Here is a 26,002-nt window from a genome sequence, read left to right on the forward strand (position 1 = left end):
CATCTCTCAGGAATCAGGATGATGAGCACTTGAGACTCGAGTAGGAAGGGAGTTAAATTATTTGTCATCACCTTCAAATAGATCCTTTGGAAGCAGAAGATGCTCATGCCAATAAATTGCTGTTGTGTTTGATCCCTCTCCTGACATCCCAAGGTGCTCCATTTCCAACCATGGGACAGGAGCTCTCTTGAAATCCCGTTGTGTGCAGGTGTCAGCTGCTTCACTGCTGAAGGAAACAATGCTGTTGGGTGGCTCCTGGAGATCTCCAAGTTAAAAAAAAAACAAGAAAAAAACAACCAGGAGCATGTAAAAAGAGCAGAAGATGGTGCAAATGGGGTTTATATTTACTTTCCATGCTTTGGGTGTCTTCTGGCAGCACGGAGGGTCCCGTGGTTTCCTGCTGCACCCAACACCCGAGTTCATCAATTGATTCCTCTCTTGCACAGAGTTTCATTCCCACAGTGTCCTGACATGTCTGTGCTGGGGTTTCACTCCTGCCCCTCTGCCAGGAAGCACTCACAGCACCACCCCTGTCTGCAGGAAGTTAATGGCTTTGGAGACTTTCCTTCTCTTCCAGGAATAATTAATAATTGAATTTCTGTACTCCCATTATACAGGGGCTATTCCTGAAGCCTGTGGAAAACTTTCTGCTTCAGCTCAGCCCAAGAGGGGGGGAAATATTTCCCACAATAATGTTGAAGTTGGAATTAAAATTGTGCCCATCGCTTTGGTTTGTCCCTGTCTGAAAATGGACTTTGGGCCTGTTTTGCTCACTAGTTACTGCAGTGGCAGGTTGATATAAACTAGAGGGAACACTCTGCTCAGCCAGGCCCTTTAATTTGGATGTTTTGAATTCTTTTTATATAGTCTGAAGACTATTTGACACATGTAAAACATGGCATTTGCTTTGTGGGTTCTTTGCTAGTTCAGATTTGGGTTAAACTTGTAATTGCAACAAAATGTCTTTAAAAGATAGCCAGTGTTTGGGTGAAGGACAGCACATTCCCAATTGTAAAAATTCATGCATGTTTTTGGATGAGCAGCTGCATTTGACTCCACACCTGGATTTATTTTGCACAGTTCTGGATGTTTAATACTCAACTAAATGGCTGTTTCAGCACAGGAAACTGTTGTTGTTCGTGGAAATTCCATTAAGATTTTAAATTTTCATACTTGGACACTGTTACATTGCTCTTGGGTTTCTTTAAGTGGGTTTTGCTCGGGTTCTTCTCAGATATTTCACTGCTAAGACTTTTCTTCCTGCTGTGTGTTTGGCCAGCTGTGCTTCTGGAACATGCTCTGCCTTATCAGTATTGTTTGTGTGCAGTATTTCAGTCCCAGCTCCACTTCCCCTGGCACCCACTCCTGGTGCATTGCTAATTTGGTTACAGAGCTGGGCTGAAATCACTTAAAAGCATTTTCCTTGTCAGGGCCTGAAAATATGGTAAGTTCTGTAATCAATGGGAGGGGAGTGAAATAATGAAAAGGACTTGTGGAACTTCACAGTCTGGAAACCTGCTTTTTCTGCTGAATTATTTGCAGGATTTCGGTGTTTCCAGAGTAGCTGAGATTTAAAACCAAGGGGTTTTGGTAAAGGGTCTTTCAACCACAATCATGGAATCCCAAAATGGTTTGGGTTGGAAGGGACCTCAAAGCTCACCCAGTCCCACCCCTGCCATGGGCAGGGACACCTTCCACTGGCCCAGGTTGCTCCAAGCCCCATCCAACCTGGCCTTGGACACTTCCAGGGATGGGGCAGCCACAGCTTCTCTGGGCAACCTGTGCCAGGGCCTCCCTACCCTCACAGGGAAGAATTTCTTCCTAATATCTAATTTAAACCTAATCTCTGCCAGTTTACACCATTGCCCCTTGTCCAAAGTCCCTCTTCAGCTCTCCTGTAGGCTCAGACATCAGGGGTGCAGTTTGGTGAATACAGAGGGAACCCAGGAAGAAGGAAATGTAGATAATTATTGATGTTCATATAGGGGGGTGTCTCTTTGCTTGTATTCCAGTAAATCTCTTTTGTGGATATATTTGGACATCTGGTTCAGTGCTGGGGAAAGAGTTGGACTCTGTGATCTTACAGGGCTTTTCCAACCTCACCAACTCCACGATTCTTCGTGTTTGTAGAATTTCTGTTCCTCTCTCTCTGTGCTTATTTGGAATTCTGGTCTGCTGCCTCTTCACTCAAAGAAGAAAAAAAAAAGGGATTTTTTGGGACTCTGCCTTTTTCTCGTGAGCTGAAAACAAAACTGGAAGCCTTTGCTCCCAGGCTGGGTGGAGAATGATCCAGGCTGGGGGCTGAGCCAGGACAGCACCCCAAGGGAAGGCCTGGGCTGTCCCTGCTGGGGGGGCAGGTGGTGGAGCTGGTGCTGGTAAAGCTGCTGTTGGTTAGAGCAGGAGGGAGAGATCCAAACCTGCCAGTTGAGCAGCAACAGGAAAATGGACTTCTTGCCTCTATTAAATCATTGGTTCTCACCGTCATTAACAGCTTGATTTCCTTTCCTCATTGGTATCAGCTAATTTAAATTCACTCAATCCTGTTTCTAATTGAGGGTATTAACAAAGGAATTTTTGCCACTCCCACACTTTGGAACATTTACTTTGGTTGAACGTCTGAAATATTTGCAAGGGATGATTCCATGGTCTGGTTCCTTGGAGCTCCTGGCAGCTCCCAGCCCTGCAGGTGCTGCAGGAAGATGAACAAGACCCATGTGAGGTTAGAAAAGTGGGATAATGCAGGTAGAACATGGGATGTGGTGTTGCCACCCTTGGGAAATAATAGCTTGTACTTGTGGTGCCTCATGGCTGCAGTTCAGGCCACTCCCCAGCAGCAGCCCCATTCCATGAATCCCTGGTGAGATGGGTCGGTGTGATCACAGTTTGCAGCTGAATTCACCTATTTTGTCACTGCTCTGGAGTTCTTCAGCCTGTGTGTGATTGAAGCTCTGATTTTCCATGTACAAACCCCTCCTTGCTCTCAGTCTCTCATGCCTCACCCTGTGGGCTGAGCAGCTCCCAGGGTTTGTGGTTCCTGCACACCCAAGGAATGATTTCCACCCTTCCCCAGCGCTGCTTCCCACTGTGCCTGGGCTGGCATTAACTCCTGGATCCCTTGAGGGCTCTCCTGCTAAAATAGTTTAGAGGCAATCAGTGGGTTCTGCAGGACATTTCAGCCTCTGCAGGCCAGGGAGCAAAGGGGACAGTGGATGCCAACACTCGGAGCTTCCCGAGGTGCTGTTAATACCCTCGTGCTCCTCGATTCCCCAGAGCACTCCTTTGGTGGCATCTCTGAAGTGACACTTTATTCCCTCAGTCTGGCTCCAACTTTCAATTAGAGCCCGGGATTTGCAGCAGAACAAAACATCAGGCTTTAAATACCAGCTGTGCTTATTTTAAATATTTTCCCGTTTCAAAGCCAAGCTTTGGGAACTTTCAGAGCCTGGAGTTTTCTCTCTCTGAGGTGGTCCCTGTAGATTAGGGCTTCAAACTGGTGATCGTGGCAGGATTTGTTTGTCTGGATTATGCAGAACAACCTGCAAGAGGTGTCAATGGTTCTGGTAGCAATCAAAGAGGTTTGTTTATGTTTTAATTAGTAAACCCCTAACTCAGAATGTTTTATTGTATTGATTAAATGCAGTTGTTTCAATGTGCTCCGGGAGGATTGGGTGTTTGCTGTGGGGCTCCTCACTGTGTCCGTGTGTCCCCAGGGCAGGAGCGCATCGGGAAGGACTCCCCGTACGAGCAGGAGGGGAAGGTGCAGTTTGTGATCGATGCTGTGTACGCCATGGCCCACGCCCTGCACCACATGAGCCGTGACCTGTGCGCCGACGGCGCCGGGCTCTGCCCCGACATGGAGCACGCGGGGGGCAAGAAGCTGCTCAAGTACATCCGCAGCGTCAACTTCAACGGTGAGCACGGGGCCCTCACACACACCACGCTCTGTCCACAGAACCCACTGCCCCAGAGCCCACAGCCACCCCGACCCCACTGCCCCTGAGCCCAGAGCCCACAGCCACCCAGAGCCCACAGCCATCCCCAACCTACAGCCACCCTGACCCCACTGTCACCCTGACCCCACTGTCACCCTGACCCCACAGCCACCCTAACCCTACAGCCACCCTGACCCCACAGCCACCTCGACCCCACGGCCACCTTGACCCTACAGCCACCCTGAACCCACTGCCAGCCCGACCCTACAGCCACCCCGACCCCATTGCCACACCAACCCCACAACCAACCTGACCCCACAGCCACCCCAACCCCACAGCCACCCCAACCCCACAGCCACCCCAACCCCACAGCCACCCTGACCTCACTGCCACCCCGACCCCACTGCCACCCCGACCCCACAGCCACCCCGACCCCACAGCCACCCCAACCCTACAGCCACACCAACCCCACAGCCACACCAACCCCACAGCCACCCTGACCCCATTGCCACCCCAACCCCACTGCCACCTTGACCCTACAGCCACCCCAACCCTACAGCCACCCCGAACCCACTGCCACCCCGACCCTGCAGCCACCCCGACGCCACAGCCACCCCGACGCCACAGCCAACCCAACCCTACAACCACCCTGACCCTACAGCCACCCCGAACCCACTGCCAGCCCGACCCTACAGCCACCCCAACACCACAGCCACCCTTACCCCACAGCCAACCCGACCCCACAGCCTCCTCAGTTCATTCCAAGTCGTGTGTTTTTGTGTTCAACCCAAATCAAGGCTGTTTTATTGTCGTGGTACATGACCATGTTTGTTTAGCACCTGTTTGAAAATATCCTATTTTAGCCAAGGCAATAATGCTGCTGCTGCCCAGAGACAGGAGTGGCTGCTGCTGGCTTAGCACCCCTTCCAAAGCCTGATTTCCAGGGGGAGAAATAACTGGGGAAAAACCTGAGCTTGTCTCTGACTCAGTGTGGTTCCCGAAGCCCTGGAAGGTTGTTACCATCACACGTCAGTTTGTTGTCTTTCCATTGTTTCCTGTACATGGAGAAAATGAACTGGCTGAAATTGTGGTACCCAGAGCCCACCTTAGTCAGGTGTGTGCTCAGGGGAAGGCAGAGCACAGCTGAAGGGGAGCCAGAACTGTGTGGTTTAGACAGAGTAGTTACTCCAGCCTTCATTGCTCTGGTAAGATTTCAGAGGAGCTGAACCATCCTGAGAGCACTTTACCTCTTCCTCCCTTATCCCTCATCCCCCTGTGCTGCCCAGGAGTGGTTGCAGCACCAACCCCCTGTTCCAGGCTGTCATGTGCTTCCCCTGCATTGCACTGTATAAATCAGGCCTAAATATTAACACAGTTCCCTTGCCTCTGTATGTTTTGCTGTAATTTTATTAGTTTCATTAACGAACACCCACTTGCCACCAGCTCCGAGGCCCCGGAGCGGGTCGTTTCCAGCAGGGAATGGTATTTCTCCTTCATAAACCTGCTAATGGACTTCCCAGGAGGTCTGGCTGCTCTCACTCTGGCTCTGCAGGAGACAGAGAGCTGAGATTTAACCAGGAGCCAGAAGGTAGACCTCCAAATCCATATTTAAAACAGATTTAGGAAAGTACTGAGAAAAATATCCTTTTGAAGTGTGGGAGGCAGGGCTGCTGCTGCCTGGGGAGGAGGGTTTGCATAAGCTGCACGCCCTCGTTGGGCACCACAGCCAGAGCTCCCCTCCCGCCATCTCCTAATAAATATTTTTATTAATAAACTTAACAAAACCCACACAGAGCCAATAGGACCCGAGAGCTTTAAAGGGGGGAACACGGATGCTATTTTGTGGTCAAGCTTGGTCTGTTGTGCCGAGGATATTTTTCCTTCCTGTATAAATCATCTTATAAAGAGCAAGGTGAACATGAGGAGATTTTAATTCCTTTCCTTGAAGGGATGCTAACCACAGGCAGGAGCACGTTTGGAGATGAATGATCCGAGGAGGTCTGCAGGGTTCTCTTGCCTCATTTGGGAAGGTTAATTGTGAAGGACAGAGCTCCTGTGGCAGCACAGCCTCCGTGTGCAGGACCACACCTGGACCATTGCAGGGCTGGAAGGACGTGGTTGTCTCTGGGTATTTCTTGCATATAAAGATGCTGAACATTCATCTCATCATTCCAATAGAGCTGAGACGTAATTTATGAGGAACTGGGTGTCCAGTTAGTGCTGTCTGGTGTCCAGCTCCAAGAACTGGTTATCCCTGTGGATAACAGTGGGAGCTCCTGGGACAGGGGTGATGGTTCCTCTGTCCCTTGGCCATCGTGCCATGGCTGGGAGGGCTGGCACAGAGGAGGGGGCAGCTGGGCTTGTGTCAACTCCCTGGGTTTAGTCTGGGTCTTAACCTATCCTTCTGAGTCACCAGTGCAGGGCTCCAACTCCTCAGGAAGGCTGGGACTTGGAAAGCAAATTTAGTCTGCGTGTAAAATCCTGTTCTCCCAGTTTTCCACCTGAGTTTGTGGTAAGAACAGAAAGTGGAGCAGTGGGAGTGCTTTGTCCAGGCTCTGTGAGGAGAGAAAAAGCGTAGCCTGTTTTCAAGCACCCTGAGATCCTCTTTGCATGTAATGGATCTCCTTGGCACTGTGCAGTTGAGATCATCCTGCCTGTGCCTGCTTTGGAGTCTTTTCTCCCTTGCAAAGGTAATGCAGGAAGAGCTGAAGCCAGGCTTTGATGGAGAGAGGCTGGATTTGTGTGAGGAGCTCAGTGTGCATTTTGCTATTGTCACACTACCTCGAGAACAAAGGGCCCAAAATATGGAAAACTTCAAACCTCAAGCGTTCAAGCAGCGAGAGTCTGAAAGTCTCAAAGTGCAATGGTATTTTTGCCAGTGAAAAGCTGAAGATGCTGTTTGTAGGAGCCCTTTGGGTCTTCAAAATGCTGTAAACGTGAACTGAGTGATAAAGACCCTGGCTGGTGACACCTGTCTAGCACCCTGTCCTCCTCTCCTTAATCACTTTCTCATCTTGCAATGATTAAGAGATTGAAATCCTGCAACTTCAGTCAGACTGTGTCTGGTCTTGAGTGCTTCCTGCAGGTGTACCCTGTGTGTGTGTGGGGACAAGGCAGCTCCTTTGCTGGGAATTGAAGGGAATTGTCATGGCCTCTGCATGGGCAGGAAGCTGCAGCCTCAAGGCTGACACTCAGGTCCTGAAGCGTTTGCTGGGGCTGAGCAAAATTCTGGGAAATCTTAATAGAAAGAAAATAAATTCTAGATGATCAAAAACCAGTGAAACAACCACATGTTTTCAAGATTAGAAGATCAAGAAGTCAAAGAACAAGTAGGGTCATTTGTGAAAGCCCTGGTTCCCCTCTGCGATGAGGTTTTCCTACATCACATTTTCTTATTTTCATTGTTTCATCAGAGGAGCCTGAGCTGTGTGTGGAGGCTGGAATGCTGCAGGGATCAAAGCAGGGCTGCCAGGTCCCCACAGGCAGGAGGCACAAAAGGAGAGCTGAGCCTGTACCTGGCCCACACCGGGGTTAAGGAGGGCTTGCACTTCCTAAGCAGATCTGTGGCTGGGAGTCCAATCACTCCAACTTCAAAGTCAGGAGAGGGGACTCTTGTGCCTGACTCCTGACCCGGGGTTACCAGTCCTTCCCATTCCTTTGGATACTCGGCTTCCCGACAGATCCCAGGCTTCTCACAGCTTTTCTCTGTATAATTTTAGCAGTTAAATGGTGAAGCACCTGCAAACAGCAGCAGCTGTTCCCTGCTCACTGCCCAGCCCCTGTGCCCATGTCCCTTGGGGGGCTCTGGACCATCAGACTGTGCTGGGCCGAGCCTGCAGCCCCGGCACATCCAAGGGCATCCTCAGGGATTGTTTGGAATGGCTTAGCCAGGAGGGCTCTGGGTGACATTCCCAGGAAGGTGAGCCCAGGGGTGCTCTTGGCTGCTTCCCCTCAGGTTTTGTCTCAGCACCCTTGGCTCTGGACAATGGAGCCCATTCTCCATGTGCCTCCTGACCAGCAGACACAGATCCTGCTCCGTGTCCTGGGACCTTGTCAGGATGTGGGGAGCCCACAAATGTCTCTGTTGCATTTTGGGAGCCTCACTTGAGCTCCTGCCATTTCAACTGTACCTTTTTTGTCAGCTCTGACAAAACCAAGCTTAACTGATAATACCAGCCTTAAGAGTTGTGATTAGCTAAATCCCATTTACCTCTTGTGCCGACTTTCCCGGGGAGCCAAGGAATTACAGCCATTGCTTCTGATTCACTCTAAGTGTTTTCACTCTAAATGCATTCTGGCTACATGAATCTGTAATGACAATTAAATATCTGCCTGGTGCTCATAAGGAACCAGTGAGCAGAGATTTCAGTGCAAGATTTTCTGTACCAGCCTTTGAACTGAATTTGTTCTGATCTCAGAGGATTGTAGGAGAGACAGGAAACCATTTACCAGGGCTAGAATGGAGACTGTGCTAATTCACTCCTCCAAACGTTTTTTTCACTCACTGGAATTCAGTGAAGAATGGGAATCATGAAGAAAACAGTAATCTTAAAGTTCAATGCTACAACAGGAGAGATTTTTCATTGCTTTAGGGAAAAGAAGTTACGCAGGAGGAGGAAGCTTTGAATATAGATATGCTGGAGGATTGTCATAATCTTCAATCTTGACACAATATTGCTCTTCCCTACTGAAACCTATTTTAATATGTCTTGAAATAAATGTCACCCTTGAAGGTTGCTCCTGGAGATCTGAGGAAATGCAGCACTGCTTTGAATTCTCATCTCAGAAAAGGTTCACATCTAATGCTGTGGTAATTAAAATGCAGATGTCGTGGTGAGAACTCTCAGGGATCTGAGAACTCTCCCGAGGCTCAGGGATGGTCTGTCCCAGGGCTCAGATGCCTCTGCACCCCCAGGCTTTGCTCAGCACCAGGCACAGAGGGAGGGATGGGGGCTTTCCTTGTCTCGTCCCTGGTCCTGCACTTCCTGACCCGTGTTCATCACCTGAGTCCACGGCAAATAAAGTCAATTCAGGATCCTGCTCTGTTCCCATTGAGACACTTCTGTGTCGGTGTCAGAGAGCCTAAATAAGGGAGTACACAAGGAACAGCCTTCCTAAAGCTTAGTCTGTTCTGTTCCACCCCAAGCACACGGTGATTGCGGCAATGAGAACATGCTGTGGAGGAGGAAGCTATTTCTGGATGCCAGTCAAGACTCACCAGACCTGGGCTGACTCCTGACAGCACTATCTCACAGAAGCAGATGGAACATTTTCTGGGAGGGGGTGAAAAGCAGCATTTAGAGGCTCCATTCACAGGAGTGATTTTCACTGAAGAACTCCCTGAGGAAAGAGAGATGGGAGGGAGGCTGGAGGGCAGCAAGAAAAGCCTTCTGATATTTCTTATGTTGGGCAAAGCTAGAGTGGGGTGAGGCTCAGCTAGTTTGCTCTGTTTATTTTTAGGCAGCAGGTTTAGGCAGTGAGAACTGATCTCTGGGAGAGGGCAGGGGTGATGCCAGTGTCCTCAAGTGTCCTGTTCAATGGCCGGGCTGGTGGGTGACCTTTGCCTGAAACACGTTTCCAGTCTGAATGCTCTCGACCGTGACTAAACAAAGCAGATCCTGTAAAGACTTGGTGTTGGTTGGTTGGATTTTTGTCTTGTTTCCTTCCCCCAGGCAGTGCTGGCACTCCAGTGATGTTCAACAAGAACGGGGACGCCCCGGGGCGCTACGACATCTTCCAGTTCCACAGCACCAACACCAGCACCCCGGGCTACCGCCTCGTGGGCCAGTGGACAGACGACCTCCAGCTCAACGTGAGTCTGGCTCAGTCCTTCCTTGCTCCCTTTTGTCGGCCACAGTCACTAAATGCTTTTTTTCATCCTGAAAAACGTAGGAGGGATCTTCACCGTTTCTTCACCGCGGCATCGCGGGGTTTTGTCGCACGTTATCTTGTTCTAGTCCGTCCTGCAACCTTCTCCCTGTACCCTGAGCACCAAAGCTCCTCAGACTAATAGAGACGTTAGGGGATCATGCAAATTTTATTACTTTTGTGTGTCTGAAGTCCCCAGTTGCCAGCTTGGAAAATGAAGCCATAATTTGTTGTAGTTCAAAACCACGGGGCTTTCATTTGCAGATGCTCTTCAGTTTTTCCCGTTTTTGGAAAGCTGAAACTAAATGTTGTTGGAGTGACTCACTTTTCCGGTGGTACTTTCGATCCATATGGATGAGGTGGCCTTTCTGTGATGATGCCTAAAGGAAAACAAGCACGTAGGAGCAGGGGATCAAAGATACTTTGATGTTTTCCAGATGAAAAAAGCAGGAGTGGTGGGTGGGAAAGCTGGAGACTCTGTGTCAGCCTCAGAGAGACACAGAGCTGGTGTGTGACCTGTCTCGAGAGCTGGGTTCGTGGTTTTGGTTGACTCTGTGCAAGTTGCTTGGGCCTGGAGCTGGTGGAGAAGTGGTGCCAGTTTAACCTTAGAGCTGTTGGCTCCTTGTGGAGTGTCAGGAACACCCACAGCCAGTGTCTGCAGCTCAGTTTGGCTCTTCAGCAACAGAGCCTCAATAAGAGCAAGGTTAGTCCTGAAGTGTTTATTTGTTGAAAGAGGTTCTCCTCTCTCAGTCAAGGTGCCATCCAGGGAACATCATGAATCCTTGGTGTGTTGTGGCTCCTTCTCTGCTGCCAGATTTCCTTTGCAAACAGGGTGCAGGGTGACAGGGGGGGCTGTGTGACCGTGGCCCAGCCCCACACACCCCCCAGGGGTGGCCAGGACATACCTGGCACACAGGGAGTGCTCACAGCCCCCGTGGCTGAGCGTGGACCCAGCATCACCCTCACTGCACTGGGGGGTCAGACCCATGAACTGTGGGGACACCTGAGACCTCCCCCCCAGCCACAGAGCCCTTTGTGCAGCTGGGACACATCCTTGGGCTGCCCAGGTAGGTCCAAACACCATCATTTGGGGTGTAACCAAATGCAGAACACGTTTGTAATGTTTTATGTTTTTTTGTTAAATTAAGTAAATAATATGTGGGTCACCAAAAGTCCAGTCTTGGAGACTGGCCACAATATTTTGCTCTCTTTGGACTCTGGCTCATTTTGATTGACTGTATTTGATTTGCTCTTTCAGTGTTTTTCGACTTCTGATGTTCTATTTAAAGAAACCTATATTAACTTTCAATTTACAGTTCTTTCAGCAAAAAATATTAATATTTTATTAAGTAAATCCTTCTTTATGTAAACGACACATCCCGATTCATTAAAATTTAAAGCTAAATTAATGGAGCTTGATTTGTATTCCTGTTGTTGTGTTAAATGTTTCCATAAAAAGAGCTCTTTCCTCACCCTCGAACCCTCGTGGCCACAGGGTCACCTCAGTAATTAAGATTCTCTCAGTAACTTCCCTTCTGCTCATGAAAGTGTCCTGATTTCTCACACAGATATAGATGTAGGTGTAGGTATGTGATAGTCCCTGTCTGTATTTTCTTACAATAATAAAGAAAATTGTGGAGTTTAGGGAAGTCAAGGATTCCTGGAAATAACCAAACTAAATACTATTAAATACATCCCAGGGCAAACTACCAGAGGCTACAATTTGTCTTCAGTAATTACTGTGGAGATAACCCTTCAGGGGATATTTCCCCAGTTCTTACTCCTTTATTACTAACACAGAAGGGGAAAGAAAAGGATGTGTGGTGCAAGTGCTAATTTTGATTTGGAAACTGCTGCAGTGATGTTTTGTTTTCCAAGAGACTTGTCACTCTGGGCAGTCTCGGTTCTGTGTGTCTGAATTTCCTCCCTTGCAAAAGAGAAAAGTTGTTCCCACGGGCCTTAAAGGTAAGGACACTCCAGATCCCAAAAGGAGCAGGTAAACGACTGCTGAAGACCATCACAAGTGAGTAAATATCTTCTTCCTTATCACTGTCCTCATTCCAAGAAGGAACCAGCATGTTTTGCCATTTCTCTGGCTGTGGTGCTGCTGTTCAGCCTGTTCTGGAGCTCTTCTGCAATGGTCCATGTCACCTTCCCATTCGTGGTATTTTTTTGGAGAGTGATGGTCCCAGAGTGGATTAATCTTGAGAGCTGTACTGGATTCTTTTATGTAAAATTACAGAAGAACTTCTATTTAAACTTTCTTCCTGTTGCTTAGGTTGGTAGACAAACAGAAGAGATCTTTAACAACTTATTAAAATCTGCTCTATCTGTTTGTTTTCTTCTCGTTGTCATGAGCTGATAAACCTGGTTTTGTGAGTTATCTGAGACTGACTGTTCTTCTCAGTCCTGGTGACTTCTCCCACCTTGGCATCACCTTTGTGTTTCCTGTCCAGCCAAGGCAGACTCTGGCTCCCTGCACCCTCCAGAGCCAGGCTCTGCTTCCCTTCAGATGTTTGTGTGTGAAGTGTCTCGTCTGGGTGCTGTTGACTCACCCTGGATTTGCATTCCTGTATCTGAGGTCAGAAGCTGGTTGATAACAAAGAAAATATTTTATGACTTCTCACTGCAGCAAACTTTGGGACATGATGTGGCTTTTACGTAGGGGCAGCACAGTCCCCCCCTTCCTTTGCCTGGTTGGTGTCAAACCACTGAGCCCAGCTCTGCCCAGCACCCAGAGCATGATTTAGTGCCAGTGCTGGCTGTGTTCCAGGGATCCACGCAAGGATGAAATGAGCAGATGTCTGATTTGGGATGGCTTGGCCAGTATTCCATGAAAAGCCACTGCAGTGCTCTGTTCTCCCAGCAGCAAGGTTGTGATTACACGGTGCCCACCCCCCTCCAACGAGGGGTCAGGGAGGACCACCCTCTGCCCCTGCCCCTGGGGAGGATGGTGCCAAGCTCTGTCAGCCCCTTTTGGCCCCTGGCACGCACATTTAAGACGCAGTATTTATAGTTCATGTCCTCCTGCAATTTGAAACGCTTTGCCCTGGATTTTGGGATCAGGAATTTGGCCAGCTTGCATCCCTGCTGAAATCCTGAGCCGTGACCCCCAGCACCTGTGGTAAAGCAAAGATACAGCTAATGCCATTAGCTGAGAAATCCTCTGGCCACGGTAATAGTGGAGTTCTAAACCAGGATTGTGGCTCCCTGGTGGTGCTGAGGGTGCGTGTGGGTGTCACAAGGCAGTTGTGTCGTTACAAGAACTACTTTGGCTGGTTTTAGGTTCAATGTTTCAAAAGCCAAAAGTGCCAGCGGTGTCAGGGAGGAAATCTGCCCCAGGGAGAAGGGGGCGTGTCATACCCCGGCTGTTTTTTGGTTGGTTTGCTTTTCAAGTGGGTAATTTGGTTTGTTGTTTGGTTGGTGTTCCTTTGGCAGTAACTGCATCTCTGAGGCCTCTGTGGTTGGTGCAGTAGAAAGGGTGATGGTGGCTGAAGGCAGCATGGCTGGAACCTGCAGGGTCCTGCTTTCCTGCCTGGTGTTCCTCTTGGAATTTGAGAGCAGTCCTTGCCCTCCCTGCTCTGCTCTCCCAATGTGCCCCACAGCCCCAGCTCCAGCTGCCTCCTCGCTCTCCCTGCCCTCTTTGTGAGCCTCTGGAAGCCCTTGAGGTTGGTGGGTAAGAGGCACTGCAGGAGTGCGAGGAGCTGGTTGAGCAACTCCCGTACCTGGCTGGCTCCTAAAAATGCAACAACTCCTGCTCTGAGGTGCCTGACACAAACACACACCTCTCCTGGAGGAACTGCTGTGCCTGAAGGAGAAAGAAATGGATCACTCCTAGAGGAACTGCAGGTTCTCGTGGGAAATTTGGTGATATTGCTTCTTTCTCTAGACAGAGTTAACTCAGCAGGTCCCGGGTTTATTATGTTTTCCCATCCCATTCCCCCTGCAAGTATCCCAGAACTGCCAAATCAACCAGTAAAGAAACAATCCCTGTGAAATTGCTGAACCTTCTTTTTCCAAGTGGTTGTGCCAAGGCTGGAGGGATCTGTCCAGGCTCCTGCAGGAGGACAGGAGCTGCTGCCTGTGGTCAAGTAACAACGAGCTGGGGGATGCTGAGATCCTGCAGGATGGGCTGGAGGTGCTGGCTGGACACAGGAGGAAGCTCTCCCTGGGGAGGTGCTCCTGCCTCTGTTGAGTGTCCCCAGCTGAGGTGTGGGGTCACCTCAGATCATCCCTTCACATCCCTCTGGGGCTGTCTGTCCATGGGGGCAGAGGTGGTGCCCTCTCCCACCCTCACCCTCATCTGGGAGGAGTGAAATGGTTCCATGAGACCTGTTCACTTGCCCTTGGAGAGGGAGATCTTCCCAGAACAAGCCAACACGGGGCTGTTTTTTGGTCTGATTGTCTAATGAATGCTGTAATAAGGCCATTAGTGTCTGCATGGGGTGCATCATGTTGTCTTAATTGCATTGGCATCTCCAACTTGTCAAGTGCACTCTTCCAGCTCGGTGTTATGGCTCAGGACAGTGTCACTGGGGCTCTGCAGCACATTTTCAGGATGGCTGAGGAAGGTGAATCCTTGACTGGGGATGGAAAACACCATGTCCTGTCCATTATTACACTGCAGAGATTTCCAGCAGCTCTTACTCGAGACGTGCTTCACTTCCAAAGCATCAGGCAGGGCTGACTGTGAGCTGCAGATAAAATGGAACCATTTCTCTCATTAATCTGTTCGCGAACAGAAACAAACACATATTAAAGATGCCCAAACATGCGACGTGCAGAGACAAACGAGAAAGTCTGTGCTGTTCTGTGGCCGTGCCCTGGGATTGGGAATAGCCTGGTGGTGTGGAGGGAGCAGTGCAGGGTTTGACACACGACTGCTGGCTGCAGGAGCCCCGCGTGCCCGGCTGCCTGCCATCCCTCAGCCCCTTATTGATGGCCTCCAGCAGCGCGTGATCTATGGCTGCAATCCTGCCAAACAAGTGCTGGGAAGATGGATGGCATTGATAATTATCAATATGGTTCCATAAACACGCCGGTTACACGGGTCCAACTGCCCCTATAAATCCTGGCTGGCGCCGAGGACGCGGCTGCTGCTCGTTAATAACTCCCTGCTCTGGAGGGAGCTCGGGGCTGCTGCTCTCCTGTACTTTAGAGGAGCGTGAAAAACGGGGGGAAAAAATGAATCTTGCTTTAAGGAGTAACATTCCTGCAGCTCGTGGTGTTGGGCTTGGGGGTCAGGATTCCCCTCCAGAGGATGGGGAGCCCTGGCTGGCCTGGGAGACAGACAGAACCACTGACACAGGGATGAGGCAGCTGCCACATTGCTGTTCTGTTTTCCCCACAAACAGAATTATATTAAATAACTCGGTAATCCTGTGTGCAATTCATGCAGATCCTGCTCACTTCAACACCTACTGAGTCTGTTTGGGCTCAGACTAATCAATTTACTGCCACAAACATCTCTGTTAGGGAATCTGGAAATAAATGTTATGAATAGTGAGCTGGTGATGAGAGAATTAACTGTCTAACCTGCTGGCAAGAGACCTGGCTGTACCTGCCTTTTTTTGGTAAAATATTCAGGTTGGAATTAGATACAAGCGACTCCTCAGCACTGTTGGATGCTCAGGAATATTCTGCCAACAGATGGTATTTTTCTAAAATAACGTGTTCAAATTGATTTCTGTTCTTTTTTTTTTTGGTTTTGTTGTTGGGTTTTGGTTTTGTGTTTTTCTTTGGAGCAGAGTGTGTTCAAAGCAGATGGATTTTTGTTTGTTTGTTTGTTTGGCACTGTTGGGACACTCTGCATCCTCTGCTCCCCTGGTCCTGTCCATGCACCCACCTTTCAGCGTCACATCTGTCACTGTGACACGTGTGACAGTCACACTCCCGGGGCTGGGGGTGTCTGGCTTTGTGGGAATTATTTCACAGTATTTCCTCTGCTGAATGCAAAGCCCTTCCAGAAAGATCTCCAGCCTGTTTGCAGAGCTTTTGGCCATAGCTGGGCCTCTCTGAGCTCAGCCTCTGTTACACCCTCAGCCAAACTCTCTGTGCTCCAGGCAGGAGTTGAAAGGTGAGTAATTGCATCAGTGGGTTCCTAAAACACATCCCAGTTACATGTTCTGTCTGGAGTCCCCGTGCCCACCATGTCAGCAGCTCTGATGTGCTGCAATAATAGATGTTGTTTGGTTTGTTCTCTCATTAAATCCTGCAATCTTTCATTGCTCGTGTCAGCTGTGACCAGCAAAACACCTTTAATTATCTTAACTTGCAGAATTAACTTTCAGCCAACTGGAAGGGAATTTTTCAAACCACTGGCCTGCTGAATGACCATATGCTGATTCCTTACCCCTCCATCAGGCCTCCAAAAATGTATGGAACAGGAGCAGGCTGGAATCAGGCAGGTCCTGCTCACAAGCTGTGATTGCAGCCGGACTCAGGGAGGGCTCTTGGAACGGAACCAGGGGGCTGTGGGATCACAGATGGGTTTGATGCAGTTGGTTCAGAGACGGCTGCTGGAAGTAATTTGTGCTCAGATAAGGGCACAACCTCAGCACACCTGACAGAAACCATGTGAATCCAGCAGGGCTGCTCCTGTACCACAGCAGGGAGCTACAGCACTTATGGCACCTCATCCTCCCAGAGCCTGAAGGGAGCCTGCAAGAAAGATGGAGAGAGACTGTTTTCAAGGGCCTGGAGGGACAGGACAAGGGGGAATGGCTTCAAACTGACAGAGAGCAGGGTTAGATTAGGAAGGAATTCTCCCCTGGGAGGGTGGGGAGGCCCTGGCACAGGTTGCCCAGAGAAGCTGTGGCTGCCCCTGGATCCCTGGAAGTGTCCAAGGCCAGGTTGGACGGGGCTTGGAGCAACCTGGGATAGTGGAACGTGTCCCTGCCCATGGCAGGGAGTTGGAATAAGATGATATTTAAGGTTCCTTCCAACCCAAACTCCTTTGTGAGTCTCTGATCCCTAAATGCAGGTGATCCTGTTTGTACCTGGGCTTTCTTTGGAAGAAGTCCTGAGCAGTGTGTGTTGGGATGCAGAGAAGCTCAGAGGGTGTCTCCAAGTGTCCCTCAGTGCTCATGTACCCAACACTGGGCATGTAAGGCCCAGTTCCCAGGAGTGTTTGGGGTCAGCACGATGCTGATGGAGCAACACCCACAGAGACACAGCCCAGGGCTGAGGGGATGGATCTGGCCAGGAGCTGGAAAGGGCACTGCAGGAGCTGGAATGGGCACTGCAGGAGCTGGAAAGGGCACTGCAGGAGCTGGAGCCCGCATGGAAGTCCTGGACAATCCTTGTGCAGCAAGGCTTGGTCTGGAGTGAATCAGAAACCCTGCCAGGGTGGTGCTCTTGGAAGGGGGAAAGCAGCTTTGAGAACTGAAGTGCTGGGAGGCTTTGACAAAGCTGGGTGTGAAAGGCAGAACAAAACCATCCAGGAGAACAAGGACCCTCAGTCCCCTCCATGTGCAGAATTAGAAAATAATCCACAAAGAGAAGAGCCAGAGCCGTGGGCACCCCTTTCCACACTTGAAAATCACAAAAACTGTGGGGTTTTTTTTAAAAAGAAAGATTATCCCACAAGTTCAAGCTCTCTATGCAGAATTTCACTCTATAAAAACAGGAAGGTGATAGTTAAATCTTACACATTGCTCTGAAAACTGGCTCAGACTTGGAACTGAGGATGTGAAATGTCATTTCCTCTCTGCCATTGACCCATTTTCCAGGCAGTAACACACACCCTGGGCTGCACCACCCCAGGCAGGAGAGGGGAATTTGAACTCCACCAGCTTTGGGCAACACAGAACATCGGTGTAATTCTCCTCCAGGGCTGAGAGTGCCACAGGGTAAAGTGTTTGTAGGGAGATAAATGCTAAGAGATACCAGGCTGGGAGAGTATCTGAGATATGTTACAGGTGTGTGCAGAGATGGGAAGAACCAGGAGCATGAGGAGCTCATAAAAGCTGGAATGGCACAAAAATGACGTAGCAGAAGACTCAGTGACTTGAGAATTTGCTTCATCTTGTGCTGTTCTCTCCCGTGCCCGTGAGCTGCAGGCAGACACACTCTGAGAATGAGTAACACAAGAAATAGAAGACGAAAAACAAATCACCCAGTCTTCAAAATAGGTGCTGGTTTGCTCCTGCACATCCCTTTGTAAATCCTTTTTGTGTGGCTAATGTAGTTTTGTCAGCAAATATATTCAAGAGCAAATGCTTTGCTGGGACATTTTATGGCTAATGAACAGGTTTGGTTGCTTTTGGCAGGAGTAACAATGTCAGTTTGTGTGTTATTGAGGGTGCAATATTCTTTATTTAATACCCAAAAATGGGAAGAGGCTCTTCAATGACAGATGTGCTTTGCTGTGTTTGGAGAAGTTCACCCAGCTCTGGAGAGAAAAGCACTTCATCTGTGCACCAAAGCTGTTCTGCTCCCAGCAGAGTGGAAAGCAGGGCACAGCAGCTCCAGCAGCAAGGGACCACTGGGTACATCCCAAATACCTGAGCACTGGGTGTGTCACAAATACCTGAGCACTGGGCACGTCCCAAATGCCTGCCAGGTAGTCCAGTGGGAAACTCAGGCTTCCAGTTAGAGCCACTGTGCTCTTTAGCTGTTTTTTTGCCAAATGTTTCCATCCTTCTTGCCCCTTGTCTCAGCCCAGCAGGGCCCCCATAACTGCTGTGGTAAAGCCCCAGCCTGGGGCAGCCCTGAGCAGGCACTCCCATCCTGCTGGGGATCGTCCCCAGGGCATGGAGATGGCACAAAAAGCAGCTTCAGTGTTTGTGCCTCACCCTTGCCCTGGCAGAGGAGGTTTGATGGGACATACTCTCTCTATCTGTCTGTGAATGGCAGCTGAAGGTGCGTGGGGACCTGTGGGTATCAGGGTGGAGAAGGGCAAGCCAAGGCTCTGTGTGGAAGAGGGAGAATCCAGGAAGTAATCAGGATTTATGCCTCTAGATCAGACACATTTTTATCTTTTCCTTTGCAAGTGTAGCCCTTTCTCCTGGAGCAGTGCTCAGCAGCCTGGAGGTCCATGTCTGGCGAGGCCACAAGCACAGCCCTGAGATGCTTGTGCTGTTCCTTTCTTTGACATCTCCTTTCTCATCCTCTTTTTGTCTCCTCCTGCGGTTTGTGTGGTGTGGGAGAAGGTGTTTGTGGACTATCCCTGTCTCTGTGAGAGGTGAGTGCCTGCCATTCTCCTCCCAGATGTTGGGCTGCAGCAGAGGGGTGCTGGGGACTGCAGGACAGCTCCCCCCGGACACGGGTTTGCACCGTGCAGGGCTGGTTCCTCAGCTCCTCCAGCAAGACCTTCCAGCTTATTTTAGATATTATTCTTCCCTGGGAAGGAGGGGAGGCCCTGGCACAGGTTGCCCAGAGAAGCTGTGGCTGCCCCTGGATCCCTGGAAGTGTCCAAGGCCAGGTTGGATGGGGCTTGGAGCAACCTGGGCTAGTGGAAGGTGTCCCTGCCCATGGCAGGGGTGGCACTGGATGGGCTTTGAGGTCCCTTCCAACCCAAGCCATCCTGGGATTCTTTGATTCTATGCAAATCCACGTTGCATCCTGGCACAAAGAGCAAATAAGTTTTATTTTGCATGCAGAGGAGGAAGGAAATGCAGAGTGACTTCCATTCAGAGGAGTGAGGAATGGTTTCCTCGTGCCAAACCTGGCAGTGGGAGCACTGAGCAGGATTACAAGCTTTGGGACTTCACCTGCCTCAGATTTCAGTGGCAGATCCTTGGCAGGTGTGGGCTGGCACCTTCTAGTCATGCCAAGAGTCTTGTGAATATTAACAGCAGCCAAAGCTTTGATTTGTCTCCATTTTTATGTACCAAACCTGCATGTGAACTCCTTTATTGTATTGTATGAGCAGCTATGGGAACTCTTGGCTTAAAGCTGTTTCTGTAGACCCTAAACAAAATCCAGCTGTGTTCTGCAAAATGAAATTTTGGTCCCATACAGATGCCAGTGCCAAGGGTAGCAGAGTGGAAATGATGATAATTTTATCAGATTGTTCCTGTTTGCTTTACAGAGGAGAAAGGAACCCCACAAAGGGTGATTGAAAGCTCTGCACACGTGAGGCCCACGTGAACAGCCCTTGGAGTTCCCAACCTTTAAGCAAAGCAGAAAGGTTCTGACAGAGAAGGTGTATTGAGTGGGTCAAAAATAATCACTATTTAAATGTCCCTGAATACTGATTTCTGAAGAAAATCACCGTGGCTTGTGGCAGGACTATAATATCAGAGTATAACATGGAATTTAATGTGTCTCCAGCCAATCATTCACATGATGGGCAATAATGGCCCCAAATAAACAGCTGTACAGCGTCTTTAGTCTGCTCCAGAAAACTTGAGGGAAAGGCTTTATTTGCTTTGTTTTCCTGCTTTATTTTGTTTCTTTTTCACTAAACTCAAAATGTACATTTTATGTGAAAGCGCTGCATAAATGATTCCCATGAAACAACCTTGTTTACTTGTTAACTGCACCTTTAATGGTGGGGGGAGCTGGGTTTGACCATTAACAGCAGCATCCGAGCAGCTGGTTCCCAGTGGGAAGTGGAACTCCATCTATTATCCCATTTTAGCTGTGCCTGTCCTTTAACTGGCTGGTGAAGGGTTGTGCAGGCTTTGCAAGACCAGATCTTGCCCTTTTTCTCCCAAAAATGCAGCTGGAGAAGGTGGTTCTGGCTTTTCTCCTCGACCCCTGGTGCCTAAGGTTGGGTTCACCCAGGGCACGGGAGCCCCACTGCTGGTCCTCCCTCCCCATCCCATCCCATCCCATCCCATCCCATCCCATCCCATCCCATCCCATCCCATCCCATCCCTCCCCATCCCATCCCCACTGCCAGCTGTGCCCTGGCAGGGGCAGCAAACCAGGATGCCCTCCAGGATTGTTCTGAATGTCTCTCCCTGTTCATGGGGAGAAAATTCCCTGCCCTGGAAGGCAGTTGCTCACCTGGGAGTGTCTTGCAGTGAAATATCTCAGGTACTCACCTGGAGGGAATGAGATATCAGCTCCAGTCCTTCTTTCACTTGACGGGAGGGGAAGGCAAAATCTCGTGTTGTTAGTGCAAAAGTGTGATGAAGCACATTAGTTTTGCAAGGGTAATTAAAAAAAAAAGGATAACATTTAAAAAGCTCTGATTTTTATTCTTTTTGACAGAATTTTAGTGGAGTTTCAAGCAGACAAATATAACGTTATTGTTTTAGGCAGGATGTGATTGGAGGGCTGGTGTTAATTCAGATGCTAAATGCATGGAATGATCCTCAGTTTCAGCCCTCAGTGTTGGGTTTCTCCATTCCCTCTGTCTGCCTGCCAGGTCTGTGCCCATGGATCAGGGGCCTCAGGAGCTCTGGGAGCACCAGCCCCTGGCCAGGACCAGCCCCACCCTCCAGCCCAGCAGGATGTGACCGTGGCACTGATGGAATCCTGGCCCCAAGTGTGGGGCAATTAAAGTCCCCTAATTTTCTGTGTACATCTACAGCTCTTTTAGGGCCCAGCTGACTGAGCATAACCCGAGCAGGATAATTCAATACTGGTATTATTATTAATATCACTGCAGCAATCTAATTAGGGCCAAAAGGAGCTGGGTGCTGAGCTCCCCTCAGAATTCTGGGTTTCTTTCCTCTCTCCTCCTGGCCCACGAGTTGTGAGGAGGAAATTACTGACCCATTGATGCCGGTGCTGGAAAAAGGGAAAACTGGGACCAAAAATGTGACTAGAAAATACTGGTCTTGGAATGAGCCTGGGAATTAGCAGGATAAATAAATGAAAGCGTTTTGAGCTGGCAGGCACTGGGAGATAAATACTGTCCAAACTCCACACTCTGGCTCATCCCTCCTCGGTGCCCTTTCCTCTTTGGAAGTTGTGTGTAGGATTTGGCAGGACTTTTTCACAGTCATAAATAACAGGAAAAATAAGAAGTTTCTGGCTCATAAGAGAGATAAACAAAGACAAAGGGCCAATCCTTTCCTCAAACATTTGGTACAGTTGTCTCATGGCTGTGCTGTGAAAAGTAACTCATGAAAGGAGTTTTCAGGTGAAAGATCAGAATTCCTGGATTTATTTCTAGATGTGCCATTGTCGTCCAGGCCTGTGATTTAGGACTTGAACTTGCCAGCTGTGGAGGGTTATGAACCTGTTAGAAACAAGCATTTGAAAAGTTGATTTTGGCTGCTGAAGGGCTGAGCCATCGCTTTACCCTTGAGCTGAGTTGTGGTTTATGGGCTTTGGGACTTGGGACTGGGGGTTTCTCATCATCCTGCTCAACAAATCCCTCTGTTTCCCAGAGAAGCTGTGGCTGCCCCATCCCTGGAAGTGTCCAAGGCCAGGTTGGACAGAGCTTGGAGCAACCTGGGCTAGTGGAAGGTGTCCCTGCCCATGGCAGGGGTGGCACTGGATGGGATTTAAGGTCCCTTCCAACCCAAACCATCCTGGGATTCTGTGATGATTCAGATTTTCTCTCATTCTAAGCCACCATAGGATACAAAATGGCCTTGGATAAGCTCTGCTTTCCAAAGATAGTTTTGCTCTAACCTATCAATTTAAAGAGACAAGAATTGTGTGGTATTTGGAAGCACATGCTCTTTTTTTAATTAGAAAATATTATGCAGGGGTTGCAGGATGAATACTGAAGATGCATGGTCCATCCCCTTCCATTAGTGAGGAGACAACACGAAGCTGTAGGCAGATACAAAAGCATTAAAATAATTAATTTTCAGTGTTATTGTGTGTCAACAGAAATGTAAGATAATAAGCATTTTTGCAAAAATTGTGGATTAAGCATCTTTCTCTATATCAGTGGTGTGCTAGAAATGTCCTTGCTTTAATGTAGAACAAATAGCCCTTGGATCTCATTAAAGAGGGTATTATAAGTGCTCAGTGGAACTTGCTGCTGGTGTAAAGCAGGTGAGGTTGGTGAAAAATGATGACAAATATTAAATGAAAGGCAAAGCAAGAGTAGAAAGGAATGACAAAAATAAATGAGGGTTAAGAGCTGCTTATTGTGAGGTCACCAAAGGGGAGCTGGAGTCTGGGAACAAAAGCGATGGGATTAGCTGAAGTTTGCAGCCATAATTAACTAAATGTGTTAAACAGGATGTGACACAGTGTGACACAAACTGGTGAGGGGCACCTCGAGTGCTGTGTCCCTCAGTTCAGGAAGGACATGGAGGGGCTGGAGCTTGTCCAGAGCAGGGAATGGAGCTGGGGAGGGGCTGGAGCACCAGGAGCAGCTGAGGGATCCTCAGGCTCTCCCCACGCTCCTCACGTGGCAGGAAATGTGGGAGCAGGTCCCACAGCTTCCAAAAGCCTTCAGGAGAGTTATTTTCTGCCCAAGTCCCTCCAGCACTCGTGGCTGTGGGATCCCTGCCCACGCCAGGGCTTCCCAGGAGCTGAGGAGAGTCAGGAACCGGAGCCGTGCAGCCCCTGGGTGAGACTGATCCCGGGGGCATCCTCCTCATGAACCAGGACCTGAATCAGCAGGTGGGAAGATGAGGGTCTGGCATTATGGGAACGTCGTCACCATTTTTTGCCAATGTTTCTGATTTGTCTGGCAGTGAAAAATTGCAGGTTTTTTGCTGGAAGCCTTTGAGAAGTGACGAGTTTCCGTTATTTTCAACTGGAAAGTTGCAATTTGCTTGTTTGGTGTGTGTTTAAGAACAAGGCTCTGTGGCTGCTGTGCCACGAGGACAGAAACCAGAAGAAACCAGGACAAAATATATGTAAGGATGTTTAACTTCAATTTATAAGGAAGATACATTGGAGGGGCCTCCTCTGTGGTGTTGGGAGGCAGTGCTGGACTGATGCTCCTTCTCACCAGTGTAGAGTTCCCATGGAACAGCACTGGAAGTAGGGAGGAAAAACAGTTGTGGTGAGGCAGGGTGAGCTGCAGAGCACAGGGATGGATTGGGATGCTCTGTGAGGAATTGGGTGCCCAGGATATGCCACAGCATCCCTGTCCCAGCAGAGGTGCTCTGGCAGCAGCTGTGGATCAGGTTTAGCCAAAACTGGGGATTTTTTTGCCTCCCCCACCCTGCAGGCTCTGTGCTGTCTCAGGGCTTTGCTGTCAATCCTGCAGACAGGGAAATGAAATGAGTCACAGGATGAGGGCAAACGTCTCATTCCCTGAGCCTGGGGCAGCCACTGGAGCAGCTTTGCCTCCTCTCTGGTTTATCATCCCCGTTATCTCCTGAAGGGATTGCAGTTGATATTTTGCAGAAGGCTCTGCTGACGATGTGTTATTGACATATTCTTAGCTTAAAACCATTATCATGGTAAACCCCTGGATTTAAAAACTAATTACAAGACATTAATAGCTGAGCCTAAGAGCTAAGTCATGCAAATATTGCTGCCTGCAAAGGGGAATGTACACAAATGTTTGAAGTGCTGAGTTAGGAGCTGGAGTCTGGAGGGTGGCAATAAATCCGAGCCCAATCCTCCTCCTCGTGTCCTGATGTGTCCGTGAGATTAATGGCACCGTCGGTATGAAAGTCATATCAGGGAACGTGGCTATTTTCTTCCCCAAGTAGGGTAATTACCACTAATGTAATTATTTTTGTACTGATTTTTGTTTTAATCAAACATTGCATGAAACAATTAAGTTCAGAACAAATGGCTTGTTACGGGAATGTTTGTGGCACTGGGAAGAAAAGCAGCGACGTTTGAATTATGCACTTCTATCGAGTTACTTTATTCATTAAAATGAACAATTACATTAGGCCTTATGAGACAGACTAAGCATTTCTGGTTAATGTTTGTTCTGTAGTGAACATAATGAGAATTTATATTGGAAATGGATCCCATCCCTCTGGCTCGAGGCGTTTAGGAACTGGGCCATTCGTAGGAGTTGGGAGAGTTTGGGGAAGAAGGAGAGTTAACCCCTGGCCCAGGGGCTGCTGCATTGCCCCGTGGTGGGGGAGGGAGTTTTTGCTTTTCTTTTGGGTTTTTCAGTTGTTTCTTTGTTTGCTTCTTTCCTGGTTCTGGTCTGGGGTTTCCTCCTGCACACTGTGCTGGCAGGGCTGACCCTGGTGCCCCACTGCACCCCAGTGCCCTGCTGGACCCCTGGAGCATGGCCAGCTCCCAAGTTCTGTTTTCACCAGCTCTGTTGAATGTCCTACAATGAACCTGTTGTGCTTTAGAGGTTTTTTTCCCCATTTATCAGATCAACCCAGCAGTGCATGAACTGTCACGGCCTGCTCATGATGCTGTTGAAGATGTGCCACTTGACGTGTCGATGAGCAGGTGATGGGCAAATATGTGATTTTCCAAGACATCAGGCACATCTCTGCAGCATCTGGTGCGGTTTAGGTTTTGCATCCTTCCCAAATCCAGCAGAATTGCCATGGAGAGGAGCTCCTGGTGTCCCCCAGCACTGAGTGGGTCCAGTGCTAAGCTCAAGATGTGGAATTGTTGGCTCGCTGTGAGTGCAGGGTGTCTGGCTGCCTCTGGAAGTGATGTTGGCTTGGGAAAAATAAATTCCCTTATCCTCTGTGTGCCAGTTTGACATAGGACTGAAATGGAAGGTTCTACATAAAAAACCCAATTTTTCTATTAATTGCAAGAATACTTTCTGATGCTTTACGAAATTGTTTGCTTCATTTTCAGATCATCCTTGGAGGTACTAAAAAGATGTGTAGATGTGGCACTTAAGGACAAATTTTCTTTCAAAATTATGCTTTTCTGAGTGGAGAAAGTGCCTCTGGTTTGACTGAGGTTCTTACCTCCTGTGCAGGTGCTGGTGCCCAGCACATTTCCTCACAGGCACTTTGCATCATTACTTTTCTCACCAGAAGCAGCAGAGCTCTGCAAATCATTCCAAGGCCAGTGATGAGTTCTCGTGGTGTCTCTCCAGGAGGCCAGAAAAAGGACTTTCCACAATTTTACCCCATCTTCTATTTATCTCTCTACACACGGTATCCGTGCAGAATAAAGCACCTTTAGGCTGTCCCAGGTTCCAGCAATGCCGTGGAATATGTCTGAGAATATGGAAATTCATCCTTTTGTAGCCATAAGGGGAAGCAGGGATGTGATAACACATTAATCAGCCTGTGGTTCTGAAGATATTAGCATGTGGAAAATTGTGAAAATCATTTCCTTGCTGCAGACTGGGTCAAACTCTGAGCGGTTGGGATGATGTTCTCATTTCCTATCGATGTCTGCTGCAGAAAGGGCATCAAACAACCTCTGTGGGTAAGAGTTAT

At 49.0% G+C, this 26,002-nt stretch overlaps 1 protein-coding gene across 6 annotated transcripts in view; it reads left to right on the forward strand.

Annotated features, from left to right (window-relative positions):
* The window catches only part of GRM7 (glutamate metabotropic receptor 7), a 220,307-nt gene that overhangs the window by 147,856 nt on the left and 46,449 nt on the right, over positions 1-26,002 (forward strand). For all 6 annotated transcript variants that reach the window (XM_027702625.1, XM_027702626.1, XM_027702627.1 and 3 more), the window contains exons 6-7: positions 3,711-3,911; positions 9,605-9,744. In XM_027702625.1, the coding sequence (XP_027558426.1) occupies positions 3,711-3,911; positions 9,605-9,744 (341 nt within the window). The remainder of the gene's footprint in view (positions 1-3,710; positions 3,912-9,604; positions 9,745-26,002) is intronic.

Source organism: Neopelma chrysocephalum, unplaced genomic scaffold (genome assembly GCF_003984885.1).
Source record: "Neopelma chrysocephalum unplaced genomic scaffold, ASM398488v2 Primary Assembly neopelma1_189, whole genome shotgun sequence".
NCBI lineage: Eukaryota > Metazoa > Chordata > Aves > Passeriformes > Pipridae > Neopelma > Neopelma chrysocephalum.